This window comes from Choloepus didactylus, chromosome 8 (assembly GCF_015220235.1).
Source record: "Choloepus didactylus isolate mChoDid1 chromosome 8, mChoDid1.pri, whole genome shotgun sequence".
In the NCBI taxonomy this organism is placed as follows: domain Eukaryota; kingdom Metazoa; phylum Chordata; class Mammalia; order Pilosa; family Megalonychidae; genus Choloepus; species Choloepus didactylus.
In genome coordinates this window covers 85661279-85684243 of record NC_051314.1, presented here as the reverse complement: position 1 = coordinate 85684243, position 22965 = coordinate 85661279, and the positions used below count along the sequence as shown (strand labels likewise).

The 22965-nt window shown below is 49.3% G+C and overlaps 1 protein-coding gene across 1 annotated transcript in view; it reads right to left on the bottom strand.

The window, feature by feature from the left end:
* Positions 1 to 18570, bottom strand: part of NCKAP5L (NCK associated protein 5 like) — a 29308-nt gene extending 10738 nt beyond the window's left edge. Inside the window, 4 exon segments of the mRNA XM_037845857.1 lie at positions 57 to 125; positions 798 to 926; positions 2692 to 2753; positions 18439 to 18570. Coding sequence (XP_037701785.1) covers positions 57 to 125; positions 798 to 920 — 192 coding nt within the window. The 5' untranslated portion in view covers positions 921 to 926; positions 2692 to 2753; positions 18439 to 18570.
* Positions 18571 to 22965: the final 4395 nt, after the last annotated feature.

Sequence of the window (22965 nt, the reverse complement as noted above, 5' to 3'; positions counted from 1 at the left end):
GCCAATAAGCTGTGCCCCCCTCCATCAGCACCAGTCCCACCGTAGACCCCACAGACCTCGTCCAGACAGCGCTCGTACGTTTCTCTCTGGTTCTCGTTGGCCTGGGCGAGTGCTGAGTTCTCTGCCTGCAGGAATGAGGGAGGAAGAGGACAAAAAGGAGGCTTTGGAAATCATTCTTCCCCAAAATCAAATTCATTTTGGGAAAAGGGAGGCAAGGAGTTTACTGCTACAACCCTGCCCCAGCTCTTGGCTCTGGCTGGATTCTGACACATCAACAAGGCAGCACTCAGATGGGCTGGTGTTCTATAAACCCTAACTACAGGCAGTGAGGCTGAAAGGGCTGGAGACACACAGTGGCCAGGAGGAAATAAGGTGGGGGTGATCAGAGGAAGCCGGAGGAAGGAGGGCAGGGTCTCAAGAATGTGTTGGGGGGTCTGGTTTGAGGATCCACATCCTTGTCCCTCAGCTCCTGAGCCCTGAGTCATCTAACCCTTTTCTGCAGCCTCTGTAAGCACCTTTCCCCAGAGCTGGCTGGGGCACAAAAATGGGGAGAAGAAGGTAAAGAAGGGAGCCATTGGGGGTTAGGGCAGCCCCGCCCCATGCATGCTTCTCATCTTCTAGCTGGCTCCCAGACTGGAGAGCGAAGGGCAAGGAAAGGTCTTCTCAGGTGAGCTCTGTTAAAGGACTATTTAGCTCTGCTCCAGCCTGGCAAAGGGGGTGGAGAGGAAAGCCCACTCTGCCCCTCCCCCAGGGCTCTCTGGTCAGCACCGCTGCCCCTACCCAGCCCCATGCCCCACCTCCAGCTCCCGCAGACGGTGCAGAAGCTCCTGGCAGGTGCCCAGCTCTGTGCTGCCGTCATCATCTTCTCCCGGCCTTGGGTTTCCAGGAGCTCCGGCTGTCTGGTCCATGGCCTCCGACATCAGGCCCTGGGGACAAGTGAGAAAAGCCCTGGAAGGCTGCTCCTGGGCACAGGGGTGGGTTCAGGGTGTGGGGGTGCAGAGAGTGGAGGAGGACGGAGTTGAGATCAGTGTGACCCCTGTGCACATGTACTAACAATTAGTGGCAGGCCAGGCATCTCCTGGTCTCAGGACAAACACAGAGACACTCTTTCCAACCTGAGAACAGAGTCCATTGTTTTATAAACCGCTACACTTGCACAAGCCCTATCACAGATCACACAGACCCTGGGCTAGGAGCTAAAAAACCTGAGTTCTCAGCTGGGATTGATCTCAAACTGGCAAGTCATTCAACCTCTCTGTGCCTCAGTCCCCCATCTGTAAATGGGATGATACCTGGCATGTAGGAGACGGACTACTTACTAGAAGACTAAACAGACCAGTTTGACAGACTAAATAACACCAACACCATCTAATCTTACTCAGTGATTGGAAACGAAGATTAGCTCTGTGAAAGTCATTTGAAGGAAAAAAAAACATTTAAAAATATGAGGCTATTATTATTCATTACAGTAACAATAATACTCACTTTTTAAAATTCTCGGTAATAATTTAACAGGGAAGACAACTAAGATTTTGTCCTGATCATCAGTGGGGTCCCCTGCCTTTAGGCAGTGAGGGCAGTGGACCAAATCCTGGCTCTGTGGACAAAAGACTCTGCCCATCATGAGCTGGTGAACACGTGAACACTCGCTTAGCTCCTTCACTCTCTTGGTCAACAGACTGATCTCAGTATACTAATCATGAGAAATGGGCAGAAGAATTCTTCCTTCCCTGTACGGGTTGCTATGAGGTCAAACATGACTACACATGGGACAGCACTTTGAAAATCGGCTACAAAGGTGCGGCTGACATTACTTGGGAACCCGGGGAGAACAGATCTAAGGTAGGGAACCAGTGGCTTGAGTTCCAGTCCTGACTCTGTAGCTCGCTACCTGGGTAGCCCTGGATGCCTTGGGGACAGCCTGTGGCTTCCAAGGCCCCTCCCTCCCAGCTCTAGCTGCTCCAGGCATCCACTGCCCTGGGGGAAGTCGGGGGCAAACCTGCCCCTCTGTACAGCTGTCCCCTCTGCAGGGGTCCCCTGAGCCTCCCCATTCCTCTTGCTGGCTCCCATTCATTCTTGAGGGGTACTCCTCCAAGTCAGGGTTAGGAGCTGTTCCTGCAGGGCTTGATAAAGTCCCCCCCACTGGACTGTCAACTCCCTGAGGGCACGGACACTGTTTTCATTTCATTGTCTAAACTCACAGTTCCTCAGAGATACCTGGCATGCAGGAGACAGACTATTTGATGACTAAACAGACCAGTGTGACAGACATATGGGCTTCTGTCCTGCATCTCATTATGCAACTCCTCCACCCCAAGGGTCTGTTGCCACAGTTCCTTGCAGATTACCTGGCTAGTCTTCATCTTCCATTTGAGTTTCAATTTCTCCGCTAGAGGAAAGCGCTCATTTCCTTTTCTTCACAAGTACTGAGGAGGTTCCCAGTAAGTGGGAAACCCTTCTTATTAGAAAAGGGTGGAAGTCCCTAGCCCACGAGGGACTACTCCCCTCTCTGCCCCATTGAAGCCACAAAAGGGGCTCGGGGTTTGGGGCCCTCAGCAGCTCACCAACCGGGGCATCTGCACGCTCCCTCCTCTTTTCCTACACAGCGGAGCACAGTGGATGCCCCCCCCCAACCCGTTAGCTCTCCTCTGGTCCCCATTGTCTGCACACACAGGCCCCCAATCCCCTCACCTGTCTCTGCCGCCTCACCCAGGCTGGCACACTCACTCTAGCAGCCAGAACGGTCACCTCGCCTGTGGAGAAACAGAGGGAGACTATTTCAACCATGCATTCCACAATTACTGGGCTCCTGCCGACTTCCACCCTGTGGGACACAGGGGCAAGCCAGACAGGTGAAGCTCTGCCTTTATGAAGCTTCCATTCTACTGGGGGAGGCAGACGTAACACAGAAAACCCAATGAATGTACACAGTTGGGTAGTATAAGGCACTGAAGAGTGACAGCTAAGCAGACCTCTGAATGAGGTCCAGCTGACAGCCTGGAATGGGAAAAGTGATACGGCCAGTGCAAAGATCCCAGCTCCCAGCAGGAATCACTCAGATAACAGCTGAGAACAACAGCAACACATGGGTACTTTACAGCCCTCCTTCTTTAATCCTTATAACCACAAGGAGAGTTAATACCACTATCACCACCTAAACTGAGGAACAGGTTACACTTGCACATTCCAAGTGTAGCCAGCATGCCAGGTGCTGGCAATTTCTCCTGCATCATGGCGTTGGATTCTCTTGACAACCTGTAAGAGGGGTTCAGCCTGGGTGAGGAAGCAGGTTCTGGAGGCAAAGCACGTGGTCCAGAACTATGGCTGGTTCACAAAGTGCCCTGGGCCGTCCATCCTGTGCTTCCTCCCCTCCTGTCACCACGCAGCCTCTCTGTACATTCACCAGCTGGGTGGGGAGCGCCTTAGTCTCAGGACTTTCTACAAAGCCTGGTGTGCTGACTCCCTGAGCTTCGCAATGGACAGCCCTGGGTTAGAATCCCGACCCCACAATTGACTTGGTCAATTCTAACCTTGGGAAATTTACTGAACCTCTCTGGACCTCTTTCCTCATCTATAAAATGGGGATGATAACTCTTAGCCCAAATATCTGTTGGAGGACTGAGATAATGGTGCAGGGCCTGGCATGAACTCATTCAATGGGGGCTTTTATTATCATCATGCCCTAACACAGGCACAGTGCAAAGCCCTGTGGTGGCAGTTCTGCCTGCACCTACCCCGTCTGATCACACGTAGGAGGACCCTGAGTGTCAGTCCCCTCACCCTGGGGTCTTGGCTGTATGGGTGCCTCAAGATCTCAGGGGGTGCTGCCTCGATGCTCCCTTCTCTCAGTGGCCTCCTCTCCCCCACCCCACACTCCCAGCCAGCTCGCCCGTCCCAGGGCCAGCCCAGCCTTCCCTGTCTTGACAGCTTGAAAGAGAAAGTGGCTGGAGGTTTTGAGGCCGGGGGTGGGGTCGGGGGAGGATAATAAAAGGGGAGCGTGTGATTGTGTGTGTGTGTGTGTGTGTGTGCGCGCGCACATGTATGACAGGCGGAAGGGGACCCCTGAAAACATTTAGAGGAAAAAGAAAACATGTATAATACTTATTTTTAACAGTCCTTAACAATCTCAAGTCCTTTGTTATTTTAACACCATAAAAATGTATCATATATAACTTTATTTGCTCATAAAAATAACATTACCACTTGTGACATACTTAGGCCTAGAAAAAAAATGAAAATAATTTGGAAAATATCCTCCTTCCTATACCCAATTAGGAGTTAAAACCAAGAAAAGGCCTCAGGAAAAAAAGTGGTAGGGGCTATCCCCACCACTTGACCTGTCCCACCCACACCCCTAGTCTCTGGACTAGTCTCACCCCAGCTAGGGGACTCCTACCCCATTTATTGCCAGCTTTTCCCTCTATCCACCCATTTCTCCAATGGAAGTGCTGGGAAGACAAGAATTGGGGGTAGGAGAGAGGCTGGGAAGGTTGAGAAAATGCCAGGAGAGGGGGGAGGAAAGGAATGGGATGAACGGGGCAGTGTCCAGGGGCCAAGATAGGATAAAGATAAAGCTTAACACAAAAACAAAAATGAAGCAAAGGGCGGGGTGATTTAAGAGAGTATCTTTTTCTTAAAAAAACAACAACAACAAAGAAGTACCCAGGTTAGTAGTGAGGCCCAGACTGTGAAGAACGCATGTGGATTACGTATGCCACGTCCACGGTGATTTTGCGTGTTGAGGGTGAGGACCCACCCCCATCCCCCGCCACCCTCCAAGTCTGAGTCCTTACAGATCCCACCCAGTCCCACCGTGACTTGGGGGAGACCCTCCAATTTATATGCAACCCACAGGCAACAGTTCTTTCACGCATGTCTCTGTCTATCCGGCCGGCTGGGCCTGGGAGTGGCTCAGGAAATGTTGGCTGAAGGCAGGCTGTGACAGCCCACTTCGGAGGAAAAGCTTTCTGCCCTCACACCAACGTGGTCTGGGCCAACCCAGGACAGAGGGCAGGAAGCAGTTGGCCCGGACTGTCGTAAAGTCACAGGGAAAAGGCTGCATTTAAACTTGGAGGCAGGGGTGGGCACACTGCTGTTCAAGATTTTTCTGGTGGAAAGAAAACTCCCTGCTTCTTTACCCTCCTCTAGGGAAAATCAAGAGACACTACCACCTCCAGCTCCTAATCTGAGCCTAACTAGGACTTTGGGCCTTCCAAGTCTGGGTTTTCTGCCTAAATGGCATGGGAAAAAGCCAACCCCAGATCAGTTCCCCAGTGGCTGTCCCCGCTGGGAACCCCTTCCCCCCCACACAAACCCAGGGCCACTGCCCCTCCGCCTCCCCCAGGCCCCACAGCTCCTTCTACTCACAGCCTCTGTGCTCAGCCTGACCCCGGGCCCGGGGAAACCCCAGGTCTGGGTTTTTCAGGATGGTCTTGGTTTCAAACATCCCTGGTGGTCCCACAACACTTTCGGAAGTTTGGGTCTGGAACACATGACACTAGCAGGCTGGGAGGGATGGAGCTGCAGGGGGTGGGAGCTCCAAGTTGAACTGGAGGCTTCTCCCGCCAGAACTGCCAACGGGCGGCCCCTCCCCGCACAAAGGCCTGATTCAGGGGGAGGTGACCTCAGAGCCGCCGAGGGGAGGGCGGGGAGAGGAAGGGAGAAAGAGCAGAGCCCTGGGGCCTGCCCTTCAGTCTAGGGGTGGGGGGCTGCTGCTCAGGGGTCTCTGGGTAACCTAGGGTCGTGGGCTAGTTTAGCCCAGTTGCTGAGAGAATCTGCATGACTCTTTATTTCCTCAGCCTTGTTGGTCATCTGGCGCCCCATCTCCCCCTCCACATTTAAAGCTGGGGTGGGAGGTGGGGGCAGTGGCTCCTAGGGCCTCAAAAGAGATCTGATTATGCTGGCCTTTTCTTCAGTCAGACCAAAGAAGGGGTCTGCAACTCCCACCCCCTCCATAGCCAGGGCACAGGGTCCAGGCCAAGGAGGAAGGGGGTGGGGCTGTGGAGACAGACTCACAGACGGGGGAAGGGGCCAGAGAGGTGGCAGCAGGTCCGTCTCCACCCCCACCCCTGGCCCTGAGCCAAGGCCTTCTGGCCCCTGATGGGCCTTCACTCACCAGCTGTTCCCCCCAGAGATCTCTAGGGAGAGAAGCCAGGAGCCAGGAGGTAGGGAAGGGTGGGCAGCTGTGGGAAGGCAGAGATGGAGCTCATTTTAATAACAGAATCATCCGTAACACCAACCAACCCTCCTCCTCTTACCCCAGCTGCTTTCCGGAATCCCTCTAGCTTGTCCCAGCCCATCACACCCAAAAGAGATTCCATTCGTAAACAACAACTTCTGTGCCCACAGCCAACACTCCCCTCCAGCCAAGATCAGCCCTGGCCTTCTGGAGGGTGTGGGAAGGGGCACAAGGACTGAGGTCTGGCTCCTGGGGGCACCCCCTGGCCTGAAAGTGGACACTTCAGTCCCTGGCCCCAAAGCATCTTGTAGCACTCAGAATTCCAACCTGTCTCCACCCCCCTCAGGGGGAGAAGGCAGGCAACAGTGTCTTCCCCTTTTCCTGACAACTGGCACCAGAGACACAATAGCCCTTCTGAGAGGCATCTGTCCTTGGGGAAGGGGCCCACTGCACGCCCCCTCTAACTTCCTCTTCACAGGCGCTCCAAAAACCTCTCCTAGTGTTGGTTCTTCTCAACCGACAGCAGGATCAGTTCCCTGACCTTCCAGGCAGCGCAGTCAGGCTGTGTCCAAAACTTCTAGATTTCAACACCCCTTATCTCCCTCCCCCGGATCCTATGTGTTCTGTGTCCACAGCACAACCCAACAACAAAAATAGCAGCTGCTGGAGTGGGGAGAGGGAGGGAAGGGGCCCTGGCAGAGTGGGTGTATTTATAGGACAGAGCACCAAGGGCTCTGCAGCCTCGCAGCCCAGGCCCACTCCCTATCCTCGCCCAGACATGGGCACCAGAAAAAAGCAACAGACAAGAACGCAGAAGACTTATACAAGTTCAGTTCCAACTCTGCCACTTATTTATTGTGACTTCGGGCAAATCACTCTAAGGGATGAGGAGTTCCTTCATGTTGTTCTAAAAGAGTGGTTCTCAAAGTGTGCTCCAGGGACCCTAGGGGTCCCTGAGACCCTTTCAAGGGGTCCACAAGGTAAAAATTATTTTAATACCACCAAGACATTATTTGCCTTTTACTTGCATCCTCTCATGAGTGTAAAGTGGCATTTTTCAGAGACTACGTGATATCTGATATCACAACAGATTGAATGCAGAAGCAAATATGAGAATCCAGCTGCCTTCCATTATGTCAGACATTAGAGATTTGCAAAAATGAACAAGGCCACTCCTCACTTTTTTTGGAAAATATAATTATTTTCCATAAAATATGTTGACATGCAATGGCTTTACTGTTACATTAAAGTGATTAATTAAAAGTTTGAGAACCACTTTTCTAGAATACTGCTGCTCAGTAGAACTTTCTATGATGAAAATGTTCTATTCTTTTAACAGTTGAAATGTGGCTCATCTAACTGAGGAACTAATTTTTTTACTTAAACTGTTTAATTTTAAATAGAAATATATAACAAGCTATATTGGACAGCAGTTCTAGAAGATCCCCGGGACTCCTTGGCTTGAACATTCTAGGCCAATGCTTCTTTCCACAGGCTCTAGGGGCTCAAGGAGGGGAAAGGACAGGACACCCACTTCGGACCCCAGGCTTTCACTCCTACTATTTCTCACGTATTCTCCCCATCAAGCGGCTGTGGGTCTGACTGACAATCCTTTCAGTTTACTATTTGTCTCATTTTCTGCAATGACTAGGTCACACCCTCTCCACCCTCCTCAGACTTCCAGCCTACCACCTCCCCTCCTGTCTACCCAGAGGATTAAAATCAGCAGAGGGAAACCCCTCCAACCTCCCCACCGTACTGCCCAGACCCTGGGTGCTGACATTGGAATCACCTCCGCCTCCTTGTTCCCTCTACAGCAGAGGGGCTGCCCTCATCCCAGCCAAGGCCAGCCCCTCCACCAGTGCCCCCAAATCCCTACCCCCTCAAATCTGTCTGCAGTGTCTACATCTTGAAGGGATCTTTCCCGTCAAACTTTAAACCTGCTCAGGTGTCTCTCATCTTAAAAAAAATCTTCTCTAACATTTTCCCTTTCCTGCCCTTCAGAAATGAACGTCTCAAAAAGAGCCATCTCCAATCCTTCACTTCTTACTCCTTCCTAAAACTGGTCCAACTTCAGCAGTAAACTCCACATTACTAAATCCAAACAGTATTTTTCAGTCCTCGTCCCACTTGCCTTCTCATGGCCCTTTCCCAGATGCAGTGGGCTAGAGGGTACATAGGCCTGGATTAGAACCCGGGCACTACTGGTTATTACATAACCCCAGGCCTCAGTTTCCTTGTCAACAGCTTGTTCATAGTACCTCTGTCATGGGGTGACCACTTCCTCCTGGATGGCTTTTTTTTTTTAAGTTTGTATATACCATACAAGTCATCCATTTAAAGTATACAATTCAATGGTTTTTAATGTTTCCCTAGGCAACCACTAATCTATTTGCTGTCTTGATAATTTCCCTGCTGTGGACATTTCATATGAATGGAATCATATAATGTGTGGTCCTTTGCAACTGGCTTCTTTTACCTGGTATGTTTTCAGGCTTATTTATATTGTAGCATTATTGGTACTTCATTCCTTTTCATGGCTGAATAATATTCCATCATGTGGCTATATTATATTTTGTTTGTCCAGTCATCTGTTGATGGACATCTGGGCTATTTTCACTTTGTGGCTATTGTGAATACTGCTGCCACCAACGCTTTTGTGTGGCCCTGTGTTTTCATGTCTCTTGGGTATATACTTAGGAGTGGGATTGCTGGGTCATATGTTTTCTCATTGAGAACTGTCTGACTGCTTTCCACAGCCATTGTACCAATTTACATTACCAGCCAGTGTATCAGGGTTCTGAGTTCTCCACATCCTCATCAACACTTGTTATTATCTGACTATGATTCCAATTATCCTAGTGAGTGTGGAGTGGCATCTCATTGTGGTTCTGATTTGCATTGATGACCAATGATGTTGAGCTTTTCTCCCTGTGCTTATTGGCCATCTGTATATCTTCCTTGGAGAAATGGCTATTCCGATTCCTTCCTTTCACTTTTAAATTGAGTTGTCTTTTTATTATCGAGTTGTAAGAGTTCTTTATATATTCTGGATATCTTATCGGATGTATGATTTGCAAATATTTTCTCCCATTCTGCAGGTTGTCTTTTCATTTTCTCGATAGTGACCATTCCCTCCTGGTGACTCTTCCCTTGTCTCCTGTTCTCTCCCTCCCTCTGACCCCACTCACCGCCCCCCCATCTTTTGCCCCTAACTCCATGTCTGTATGTGTTATTTTATGTATATACACATACCTTTTTTTAAAAAAACAGACATGGTAGCATGTTCTTCTAACTGCTTTGCACCTTTCTATAGCGGAACAGTTTTTAAAAAATGAAAGCACAGACTTTATTCAGATTTTACTAGTTTTTTCACTGATGTCCTTTTTTTGTTCAAAATCTAATCCAGGACCCCACACTGTATGTAGTCACAGTGTCTCTTTAGTCTCCTACAATTCATGAGTTCAGTCTTTCCTTCTTTTGTGACTTTGACACTTTTGAAGGGAATTAGTAACGTATTTTGGAGAATGTCTCAATTTGGATTTGTCATATTCTCAGATTAGTCTGAGGTTATGGATTTGGGGGAAGACCACCACTGAGGTGACATGCCCTCATCAGTGCATCATGACAGGGGGTGATACACATAGTGCCGGTATGTCTTATGACTGGAGATGTCAACCTTGATCACTTGATTAAGGAACTATCTTGGGTTTCTCCACTCTGAAGTTACTAGTTTTCCTTCTGTAGTTCATAAATATTTGGGGTGGGTGGGCGGTACTTTGAGACTACACAAATACCCTGTTTCTTAAATTTTCACCCACTAATTTTAGCATTCATACTGGATTTTGCTCATGGCAATTATTACTGTGATGCTCTAATGGTGATTTTCTCTTTCTCCTTTATCTCCTACATTTATTAATTGGGATTTTTCTGTAAGGGAGAGTTGGTTCCTTCACTCCCATTTATCTAATCATATATTTTTATCAAGATGGACTTGTAGATATTTATTCTAGTCTTTGGGTTTTAATTCAATACTACCATCATTTATTTGTTGCTCTAATTCCAGCTTTGGCCACTGGGAATCTTTTCAGGTTGGCTCCTGTGTCCTTTCAACATGCTCCCATTATTTTTCTTAGACACTTTATTTTACTTTCTGGCATCATAAGATGTTTCAGGCTCATCTTGTATTTTCCCAGCCCTAGCCACTTTTCCAAGGAGCCCTACCAGAGAGCAATCTTTTATAATGGCACATCTGATTGTGCCCCTCCTGCTAAGAGTCTTCTCATGATCTCCCACAGCTTTGCGAACAGACCAAAGCCCTCAACGTGGCCTAGAAGCTTGCATTGGTCTGGCCTCAGAGCAATTCTGAAAAGCCTTCCTGGAGTTGCAGCCCACACTGATCTCTTTTCTTAAAGTGCCTCCTGCAGGATGAGTATGTCAACATGTAATGTATCCTGTCCTCTAGTATCCCCTGTGAGGAGGGGACTTTCCATCCTGTTAGCGAGGGAGCTCCCTGCAGGCCCTCTATCAGTGCAGCACTCTTGCCAACAAGGCTCTGTGCCCCCCACCCCCCGGCAGAGGCTGGGGAGCTCCTTTCAACCTAGCAGAAAAAGACCAGGAAGAATGAAGAGGTAGGAACATATCCCCCTCCCAAATGGCTCTGAGGGCCTATGTGACAAACCGTATGAGGAATAAGCAAGGGACATTTCCATATTTGTCTCGGACGTTGATATGACCTTTTTGAAGCTCCCATCCCACCCCCCAGGTCTCAGGTCTCAGTGATTCCCTCTGATAAGTGGGACTAACCTATTTATTCTACAGATGTTTCCAGACAGATCACTTAGTCTAAGGTACAATGCGGGCACTGGGGGCGCAACTCAAAGACAGGTCAGTTCATCTCTGACTTCTTGGAGCTTTTATTTAGTGGGGGACACAAGACATGCAGATAAACAGCTGCGCTGGGAAGTATGCTCCACTAGAGAAGTCTGTTAACATCAAAAATCAGGAGAGAAATAATAAGCTGGAGCTGGAACAGTTTTTCAGAGTTTGAGGCATCAAGTGAACTGAGCCTTTAAAGACAGGGAGGGTTAATACACGCAAAAGGGAAGGAGGTCATTCCAGCAGAAGGGAGAGCATAGACAGAAGAAAGGAGGGAAAATCTGTGGGTGTATATGGAAACAGAATGACTCCTGCAGCTGGATCTGAGAGCATTTGAAGGTGAGTGTTTCCTGCTCCCCTAGCCCATGCCAGTTACTAATTCCTCTCCTGTCCCCTGGCTGAATAAGAGACTTAACATCTCTTCAAAATCCTGGGCAAAACCGGAGACATACACAGGAGGAACTGAGGCAGAGAGGCTCTGGGGGGTGATGGTGGAGGTGACAGCAGAACCAACTACTTGAACACTGGCTGGCTGCTCTCACATCTGAGACTAAAGGGGCTGGGAGGCTGCATAGCCTGTGGGCTATGAAGCTGCACCTGCAGGCCCAGGAGAGCTGGGCATAAAACCTCCCAGTCCCGCATGCCCAGCTCCCCTGTGCCCACTCTGAGTAACAATATCCTGGCCTCTTCCTTCAAAGGGAACAGGCTCTGATTGGCCAAGCACCTTCTGTGCCCAGGCTGCTTCAGTGCTGACCCAGTGGAAACCATCTGCCCAGAGCCCAGAAATGACCTCCTAAGCTGCCAGCTCTGTTCTGGGAGAAGAAAGCAGCTCTGGTTCTCCCAAGGGCTCCCACTGGGCTCTGGTCTTGTCTGTGCCCACAAATGGGGGGTGGGGTGGGGGTATCAGGCTTTCTGGATTCCCCTTCCAGCTCAGCCTCAATGCCTGACCCTAGAATCCCTCTGGGCCTCGGTTTTCCCATCTACAAAACGGGGTGAGTTCTCTCTGACTACTTCCTCCCTGCAGGGCACAGAAGAGACAGATGAGATCATGTCTGGAAAGGGAATGCAGCTAAGAAGACCGGTCCCCTTGTGGGGAGGAGGGGGTAGGGGTAGGCGCTCAGCAGGGCCTTTAGGGGAAGTTCCTGGCTTTTGAAGTCTCTTTCCTCCTCCAGGGCCTGCAGGCTTCCCAGAGAAGCAGTGGGGGAGAGAAGAAGGGACAGTAAAGCCAAGAGCTTTAGCCTTCTTCTAGCCCCAGGGACAGGAAGTGAGATGCCGTCTACAGAGGAAGTGAGAAGTAAACAACCCCCCAGCTTCCTCCAGCTTACAGTGGAAAGAAAGCCAGGCTCCAGCTTCAGGAGCCTACAGGTCCAGAGTCGAGGAAATAAAGGGTACTGGGTTGGGGGTGGGGAAGAAGGCATTATCAGCACCATCTGGCAGAGAAGAGGGTCTCTTGCCTTGGACACAGTGAGGCTCAAGAGGCCCAGGACATCCCACAGAGTGATAGAAAGGGAAGAAAAGAAGCCACTGAAGACAAGTGGAAAAACTCAGCTTTCCAGGTCACAAAGTACCGTATTCGCAGCCCTGGCCCCGGACTTCTGCCCCTGTGCCAGGCTGTGCCATGTGCTCCCCCGGCTCACACACACTAAGGGGCCAGATCTTCTGATTACTCATTCTTACAGCCCTTTCTCTGCAACTCTGATCACAGGTGTAATTGGATAACTCTTTTAATTATTTGAGTAAGGTGGGCTTTTTCATCATCAGCGTATCCCTGTGTCTATCATAGCACTTGGCATAAGAAACTCTAAAATACCTGCTGGTTGAATGAATGGCCTGGCCATAGCCTGACAATTCCTCAGGCTGGTTTTGGCCTAAGCCCTGGCATCTGAGTGAAGTTCTGTACATGAAGGTCAGTGAACTCTGCTCATGGCTGGGGTCAACTCCAGGCTGGGTGGCAATGGCCCTGACAGAGGTGGTGGGAGAAATCCACGCACATCCAGCGACTGCCGACAGAGCCAAGGGACAGGTGAAGACAGTATATGCAAATGCCATCTTTTGAGTAAGGGGAAACAATAAGAATAAATATTTGAATTTATTTGTATTTGCATAAAGTAACACTTGACTGCTAGGTAAGAAACTAATGAGTGATGGGAGGGCAAGGAGATGGAGGTGGGAGTGAGATTGCTCATAGTATGCCTTTTTTATATCATTTTAATTTTTGAACAATGTACAAAAATCTAGTGAAATAAAAAAAAGTTAGAAGAAATCAAACCATTTAACCAGGTGGTTTCTAAAGCCCCTCCCAGTGGGACCACCCATGGTCCTAAGTCTTTTCCACGGTGGGGACCAGGCCCCTGGGGTGAGGCGGCGGATGAGAGGTCTGGCTAGATGAGTGTGGGGACTCTGATCAAGAAGCACAAATGCCTTCACTCCCTTTCTCCCCAGAAATCTTTCCCTGAACTGGCAAAGAGTCCCTCCATCCCCCAGGCTGTTCAGAACGGGTCAGGGCCCCTGCCACCTGGTAAGAGCTGGGGAAGCAGGGCAAGGTCTGGTCGAGGGCAGAGGGCAACAGGAGAGTAATGGGCAGGTGGGGGGCAGGTGGGGCACATGACTCCTGGAGGTGCTGGGAGCTGCTGCTAGCAGGTAATTGGGGTGTCTCAACAGATCCTCACACAAAAGAACCAATTACAGCCCCCACATCAAGCTGGCTGGGCTAGAGGTGAATCAGCCTCTGGAAACTATCACTACTGAGAACAGAACTCCAGGGCCACACCTAAGGAGTTCAGGGACTCCTCAGAGTCCTGATCAGGAAAAACCCCATCATTCCCCACCCAGAGGGTCTGTGGGTGCAGACAATTTCTGGCTGAACTATATGAGGGTGAGGAGAACTGCAAACCAGTGCCCCAAGTAGCACCCAGCACTCAAGCCCTACAGGCAACAATGGGAGTAGCAGAATGGGGTTTTCTCTCCTATTAAAGTATCTATGAAGAAAAATTTTAAAAGCTCAGTGAGTCCTGGAGACAAGCACGATGTTCAGGGAGCTGTGCCTGATGGGGCTCTTCTTGGCAGCTGCTGGGTTTTTAGAAATCAGTAATAGCAGCAACGATAATTCACCTTAATAACACACTGCACTCCTTGGGCCTCTTTCATCTGTGTAACTCCCAGAGCTGGGAAAACGGTAATTATCGAGCAGGTGCCACACCCCAATGATGCTGTATTATGAATCCATCAGCACAGGCTGGGAAACTGAGGCTCAGAGAGAAGGATTTCCCCTTACACTGAGCTAAGGATACAGGTGCCGAGGGCCACTGGGCAGTGGGGAACTGAAGGCGCCAACTCTGGACCTGCTGTGTTTTAGGAAGATGGTGGTGACAGGGACAAGCTTTCCAGAGCATTCCAGACCTGGTTTGGGGAGACAGTGAGGAAAGACCCCAGATATGTGTCCTAAGCCCCCTCCTCTGCAGGCTGCAGCAGGGCCTGGAGGGTAGCACTGGCTCGGAATCAGGGCCTCTGATCTTGAGTTCACTAGTCTACCCTCCCAGAGTACTGCTAAGCAAGTCAACAGCTGCGTTGAGCATCTCCAACTTCTCTACAATGTGTTCAGGCACCCAGGGTAGGTGAGGGCTCAACCCTCCAAACAGCCCCATGCAGTCTACAAAGTGGGAGTGGGGACACCTGGCAGCCTGGTAGGTGGAGCAGCAAGTGGGGAGACTGCTTCTTGGGGACCCAAGCTTTCCATCCTTGGCTCTGGTTCTAAAATAATGGGATTTCCCCTACAGCAAAGTCTGCCTGGTCCTGCTGCAGAAACCTGCAGAGGAGACCTGGCTGGCCTATGCCTTCCTATAAGAGGGCAGCAGGGGGTGGGCAGAGAGTCACAAGAGACCAGAATCTTGTCCCACTGTGGGTGTGGGGGTTAGCAGCAGAGACTCAGGCAGCAACCAACGACCTGGTCCTCCAACCCTACAGGGCAGTGTTTGGGGAAAAACATTAAGGGTGTTCTAAGGGATTTGAAGGGTTTTTCTTCAGCATATTAGAGAGCTGACCTCAGAGTTCCTGAGATAACACTCTGACCCTCCAGGGGCCCAGCTCTCCACAATCTCAGGTTCAAGAACTGCCTTCTCATGCCTGAGAAATTAAGGCAGAACGGTACCAGGCAAAACACTAGACCAGAGTCAGGAGCCCTGGCTCTGACACTCATCACCCTATGAATCACTTCCCCCTCTGGACTTCAGTTTCCCCATTTTTAACATGAGGGCGTTGGACTAGACTGTCTCTAGGATTCCTTCCAGCCTATGACTCTATGTTGTTTTGATGTGGTGGCAGATCCCAGATTGATTTACATAAATTTGCATGTTCAATCACAAATTATAAACTCCAAGTATAGAAAATCCAATCAGTCCGCTGGTGCAGCCAGACTGGAGCTGGAGGAACCTGCTCGGTTAGGGTGAGGGTTGTCAAAGATGGTGACAGTGGTGGTGAGTTGGGGGAGGGGCTGGGGCCTGGGAAGCAGGGGCGAGGAGGGCAGGTGTTCTAAGAGATGCAGTTTTAGTGACCCAGGACAGAGGGGGCCAGTGCCACCACTTCGACCATCAGGAAAGGGTCTTTCCTCCTTCTGTTCCTAATGGGCCCTGGGGCTGGCCAGCCTCACAGCCACACCCAGGAGGAAAGGGCAGCTTCTGCCTAGCAACAGCCGCATCCTTCACTCTGACAGGGACTCCACCATTAACCCCTTTCTGGAAATATGACATCTCCCTGGGAGCTTCCATTATCCATTATTCCAGGGGCTCACAGCAGATCGTGAAGAAGGTTTCCTTGGGGTCTAAACTAAATACCTCCTGCTGCAGCTTTAACCCCACAGGCAGCAGGGCTAACGGCAGAATGCTCCCCAAACCCAGGTGAGGCAGCAGGGGGAAAAGCAGTGCAAGAGAATGTGCCCCAACTCCAGCCCATCCCAGGGACTCTCTTACTACCACCACTCCTTCAACATTCCCCTCAGCACCTGGGAGACCAAGGATGAAAACAACAACATGAAGGTCTCTGGCTCCTGGGCTGGAGAGCAAGTTCCAACCCGGAGAGCCTGACTCCTGAAAAAGCCCTACTCCAAGGAGGGAAGGGGGCTGGGAGAGGTGAGGTGGGGGCAGCCTCTCCCTGCTGCTGCAGAGTTGGGATGGTAAGGCCTATTGGGTGAGGGCAGCAGAAAAAAAGATCCCTTGGTCCCCTCTCTGGGAGCTGGGGGTGGAGATGCAAAGATGAGCGGGAAGGGCCAGGGGAAAGGGTGGGATGGGCGACAGCAGTGAGGCCCTCCTTGTCCTCTTCCCATAAGAGGGCGGACGAGTGTGCTGTGCTCCTTGGCTCAGATCCTAAAACAAGTCCCAACAGCTGAGATCAAACTGCCTCCTGGGAATCTGCTTACCCAGCTGGCCCTTGGCTGCCTCCTTTCCCAACCCCTCCCCAAAGGCCCAACTCCAAAAGTGGCCCCGCCAGGATCTCTCACCAGAGGCCTAGATAGGTGGGCCAAACCCAAGACAGCAGGAGTTCATATCCCAAGGTGCCAGGGGTGAGCAGGACAAAGGCTCTTCTCAGGCTGGATGAGGGAGTCTGCTTCCCTCCACCCAAAGTTCTAACCCTAAGCAACTGTGATTTAGAACCACATCACCCAACACCTTTAGCTCTCCACATGCTCAAGTCTCAGCCAGAGGATCTTTGTCCCTTCCAGATTCAATGATCAGTCAAAAAAGTGGAAGGGAATATTACAGCTTTCTAAGTCCAACTCCTGAATTTTACATATGCGGATGTTGAGGCCCAGAGAGGCAAACTTTATTGGCCAAGGTCACACAGCAAGGTAGGAATAGCAGGTACCAGAGCTTCTGCCTCTCAGTCCATAGTGATAGAAGCTTGATCCTCATATACGTGGGTTTTTGCCTGCCTATTGTGGAAGAGCCTTCTTCCCTGCAGCCCAGGCCATCTGCCTCTCCTGGTTCTTGCTCTCTCCCCAAAGGTCGGAGCCAGGGAAAGATGCTGGAGGGTGGAAGCCACCTCATGAACAGATTATAGACTTTGAAAACAAAGTTGAACTATGTGGGAATATCTCCCCAGACAGGAATACATGTGGTTTCTTTGGGGTAGGAAACCCACTAACCCCAGGTTATTCTTGGGAAGACAGGAGACCAATTTGAGAAGAGAATTTTGTATGTCCTCCTTCCTGTCAGACAAGGGGTCTCAGAGAACAAGCTAGCATAATGTCTGCAAGAGAGTCTGCAACAAGGCAACTAGGCCAGATTCTGAAACCCATCTCTATCCCTGGCCTCTACCTCCAACCACTTCCTTTGGCTGATAACTGTGCTTATGCAGGGGGACCCATGGGGCAGGGGAAAAGTGATAGGGAGGGAATAAGATGGATTGCCTCTATAGCCAGGGAACCACTCAGCCTAAGAACCCTGGGCTCCCCAGAAGGCAGATAGTTAAGAAGAACCAGCTGGCCAGGCTGGAAGGACTCGGCTGACCCAGGGCTGAGACACCTGGAAAACCAGGCCTGTAGGAAGTGAGGGCCCTGGTTGTCCTTGGGGGTAGTGCCAGGGCTGGAGAGACCGCGGGGCCTTGGGCCCAGGATAAGGAGAGAGCTGGGGTCCGGTCAGCCTTTTTCCTAGTCGAGCCAGGCCAGGGGAGTGTCGGGCACAGACAAATTCTCTGCATTCTTCTGGCACCGCAGTCAGGACCCAGAGAGCCTTTCCTGCAGGCGCTGCCCTGGCCCCACTCCCTGCCCAGCCCTTCTCCCTCCGCCAGCCTCTCCTTAACGTACAGCCTGTCGGGATCCCCTCCTTCCCGCAGCCCCTCAAAGCCTCCGAGAGGTTTTCCCTGGTCTCCCAGCCTCTCCCCGCCTCCCCCACGCCCTACCGCCCCAGGCGACCGGGACTGCAAGGAGTGCACAGAGGAGCCCCAGGCTCGACTCCGCGCGTGCGCTGTGGGGAGAGGTCCCCCCACCCCAACCAGCACCGCTAGCCAGGCTCCTGGACGGTGGAATGCGGGTGGGGTGGGGTGCGCAGCGGAGCAAGGTCAGCGCTTTACAAGCGGGAGGGAGACAGGCCCCCGGAACATCCCCCTTTCCCGAAAGTTTCCCTTCCGGGGCCACGGAGTGTGCGCGAGGATGGCGCGGGGGGCCGGAGGGGGTGGGGTGGACAGAGGCGCAGCCGGACCCTTAGGGGAGAGTGCGGCGGGAGGGAGGGGCTGGCAGCCAGGTCCGGGCTGGAAGCTGCGCTGCCCCCACCGGCCCAAGGCTGCCACGAGAGCCTTATCCTTCATCCCCGCCCCCCACAACCCCCGGCCCGGAGCTTGAAGATCCGCCCCCACCCGCCGCCCTCTAAATTCCAAGTAGACCTGGAACTCACTGAAATCAGGTGTCGAGCTGGGCCAGGGCAGGCCTGATCCGCCGGGTCCATGGCCGCAGCTCGGGGGTGGGGGGCAGAGAAAGGGGGGGGTGCTGAGGCCGCCTCTTGATGTCAAGGCTTTAAAGAGGCCAGTGAGCCCCGCCCCTCGCTTAGACCCCGCCTCCCGCCCCCCGTGCATCCAATCCACGTTCACCCTGGATGCGCGCCCCTCCCAGCCCCCTCCAGATGTTCCCAGGACGAGAGCTAAGTCTGCCCGTTCGGCGCGCGCCGCTTCCGCCCCGGAGGGAGGACCGCCCCTTCCCCCTACACAAAAACACTCTGCCCAAGCCGGGGATTGTAAACCTCCCCAGTGCCAGGGTAGGGGTCGCTGGGCTGGGCCGAACGGGGTGCTGGAAGGGGGAGGTGTGTAGAGCAAAGAAAACTAAGTAGCTGCGTGCGGGCCCACGGGCATGCGTGTCGGCATCTGTGGGGCTGGGCGTGCACGTGTGTATGTGGTTGTGAGCGTCAGTGCTTGTAATTTGCCTTCCTGCATACGTGTTGGGTGTAAATCCACGGAAAGGGGCTTGAGTGCCTCCTTGGCCTTAAATGCCCTCGTGTCCCTTTTCCTCTTCCAGGATCGGGTCCTCCCAGTAATTCGGAAAACCGGGCACTAGGAACAGGCTCTTCTCATAGTAGTGCTGGCTGTTACCTCAATGATTTAGGAGGAGGGAATGTTGGGCAGAAAAAGGATACAGTCTTGTTCTAAAGCACTTGATATCTCAGGGGGGGATGAGTCCCTTTCCTGTAGAACCACGTGCTAAAAGAAGAAAAGCAAACAGCCCATCCAGGCCCCTGCAGAGCTTCAGCGCTCCCCCTTCAACAGCATTCTCATTAATCCTTGGTTAAACATCTGTTTGCCCTTGTCTGGATACCATATAATCCTCACAGCCTGCATTGTACTGAGCGGCAGGTTCTGAACTGGGTTCTGCGGAGAAATACAGAGGGATTCCTAGGCACAGTCTCGGCCCATTTTATTAGAATTGCTTCAGTTGCAAGAATACATGGGATCATGACTTAAAGCAATCTATTGGTCCCATAAATGAAAATGAAAGCCAAGGGAACACAGGATGCTCAAACTGACTAGGATTAATCAAGGTTAGTAGCCGAAGGAGGCTTTTTTTTTTTTTTTTTTTTTTTTTTTTTAATGGGATTTGATGGGCAGAGAGAAATGAGTAGGATCTAGGCAGAGTAAGGATACAAGGAGACTCAGGTAGGAATGAACAAATCGTCTGCATGAGACAGTGAACAGACCACTTTGGGATGGTGGGGTGCAGGAGAAGTCAAAGGAGGAAGTTTTGTATGGAGGAGGTCAGAATGAGGATATGGACTGGACAACATAAATGATAAAGAAGTCATTTGGGTTTTTAAGCATAGGGGTAGCATGATTAAGAGTGCCTGAGGGCAGGATTATTATTTTTTTCCACTTAAATAAGAGGAATTTGTTGGTCACTTTTTAGTTCTAGAAGTTTTCTGGCCGATACCTTGGGATTTTCTGTGTAGATAAGCATGTCATTCGCAAACAGGGACAGCTTTACTTCTTCCTTTCAGATCTATATGCTTTTTCTTGTCTTTTTGCACTGGCTAGAATTTCCAGCACTATGTTGAATAAAACTGATGAAATAGGTACATCTTTGCTTTGTTCCTGATTAGGAGGAAAGTATTCAGTCTTTTACCATTAGGTATAAGGTTAGCTGTAGGTTTTTGTAGATGCTCTTGATCTAGTTGAGGAATTTCTCCTCTGTTCCTCTTTTTGAGTTTTTTTAAAGATAAAACAAACTTTATTCACAAACATCACCCCTTACAAAGTTAAAAATAAAGAGTGCCTTCTAAAAAGGGATTATAAGAAGGTAACTGGTGATTTCACTTTTTTTTTTTTAAGTGGAAGATAGCATATGGCATAGTCCTTATACCAGCTTCCCGAAAACTTCTAGATGGCACATTCAATGCACAATCCTTAGTCAGCTACAGAAATAGTTGCCGAGTTTCCATTTATGCAAGTTGATAGCCAGGTTTCCTCTCTCATGAGAGAACACATCATTTGATGAGCAAAGGAATGATCCAATGGTACATACTCAGATTCCTCAACCACCTTGAAAAACATATCCCTCCACTTCTCTTTTGCCTAGGCCTGCAAATTCTTTCTTCCCTTTGGACTCTAAATTGAAGGCAGTTTTTAGAAAATTCTGTTTTCTTTGGACTTCCTCTGTAAGATGACCTGGATGTGGGAAAGACAGCTCACAGGTATCTCAATTCGGTCGTTTAAGGTAGTTGAGATGTATATGGTTTTAGTTTTATGTTGTACGGTATTTCCTGGGAGAATTGTTGTTTCAGTGCCACATTGAGGAACATTGTAGAAAAACTCGTATGACTCATTTAGATCCTTGGTGACAGGGCATTTCTCTCCCAGAAACACTTCATCAGGGCGTGCCTACAGTTTGTCATATACAGTTGTTTTAATCCTGACCTGGATCCAAGAGGGGCCACATTGTACATGCACTTTTTGGCCCACAGAACTATTCCACATCATGGAAACAAGTAGGACCAGCCATCCAAACAGGAGAAGACCTTTTATTTGGTCAGACCCTAAGCCACAGAATCTTTTTTTTTTTTCTTAACCATGAATCAGTGTTGAGTTTTGTCAGATGCACTGATTAATATAATTATGTGTTGTTTTTTCTTCTTTAGTCTGTCAGTATGGTGGAATTGATTGATTTTCGAATACTGAACCAGCCTTGTATCCTTGGAATAAACTCTACTGGGTCTTGTTGTGTAATTCTTTTTATATATTGCTGAATTCTACTTGCTAATATTTTATCAAGAATTTTTGCATCTGTATTCATGAGGCATATTGGTCTGTACTTTTTTTTTTTTTTTTTTTGTACTGTTTTTTTCTCATTTTGGTATCAGGGGAATACTCCTTTCATAAAGCAAATTGGGAAGTGTTCTCTCCTCTTATATTTTCTGGAAAAGATTGTGTCGAATTGGTGTTAATTCTTTAAACATTTTGTAGAACTCTTCAGTGAGACCATGTGGGCCTGGAGATTTCTTTTTTGGGAGTTTTAAAATTATGAATTCAATGTCCTTCATACTTATTAAACAGCTATTCAAACTATTTCATATTAGTTAAGTTGTGGTAATTTGTGTTTTTTGAGGAAGTGGTCCAATTCTTCTAAGTTGTCAAATTTATGTATGTAGTGTTAAGGCAGTTACTATTGAAACCTAAAAGATGTCATGATGGTTACTCCCACCACTCACTTATCGTTTTGCTTTTATTTATTTCTTTTAATTTTTTTTATTGGTGTATCCTTAAATGCACAGTTCTTAATATTCTCTTTGATGAAGTTCAACAGTAATATGCACCCATGTAACCAACACCCAAAACAAGATACTGAACATTTCCATCACCCGAGAAAGTTCCCTCCTGCTTCTTTATAGTCAATTCCCGTGAACCACCTCACCCCCAGCAACTTTTTGAATTCTATCATCATAGTTTTGTCTGTTCTTGGGTTTCACATAAATGAAATCAAACAGTATGTATTTTTCGTGTGTCTGGTTTCTTTAGTCTAGTAATGTTTTTTGAGGTCCATCCACGTGTATCAGTAGTCTATTCTTTTTTTATTGCTGAGTAATATTCCATGGTATCAATATATTACACATTTTTTAAAACCCATTCTCTAGTTGATGGATAATTGGGTGTTTCTAGTTTTTGATGCTTACGTGTAGGCTTCTATAAACATCCTTGTGGAAGTTTTTTTGTGAACATGTTTTCCTTTCTCTTTCTCACCTTATTTCTTGATGATAGAAGTGGCATCTGCAGAATCCTGCAGCACTGATTTGTTCTTAGTTATTCAGGCATCCAACATTTATTGAATAGGGACCAGTGTGTTAGTCATGGGATTACAACAAAAATTAGACATGGTCCTTTCCTCCAAGTACTTCAGAGTCCAGTAAAACTGCATGTATCTGTTGTATTCCAAAACCATGTAGTGGAAAACCATAAAAGTTTGCCAGGCATTTCTAACTATTTTGGGATGTTTCCAAATAACTGAATTTTTGGACGCAAAGAGAACATTTACATGACACTTTTCATCCAGATGTTTATCCATTTAATAAACAAAGCCAGAAAATCTGCACTTGTCAGAACAAGTATCTACCCTCCTTACTGAAAGTCTCTCACACACTTGATAGCTTAGGCATTCAGATTTTGGCAGATTGTCTATGCTTCACAGACAATCCTCCTCACCAATAAGAGATGAAAGAAATGTAGCTACCATTGCTTCATGACCCCTTTGCTGACATTGATGAGGCTAAGAAACCATCATTCCTCAGGGATACTGTTCACTTAAATAATTAAAAATTGTACGTAAGTCCCAAGGTTGGTTTTCCACCCTTGTTACATACCGCTAATCATATATTGTGCCTTACTTGAGTTGCCTGTGTTACCAAACAAGCTAGGCCTCTCAGGTCTTCAGTTGCTACAAGCTGTTG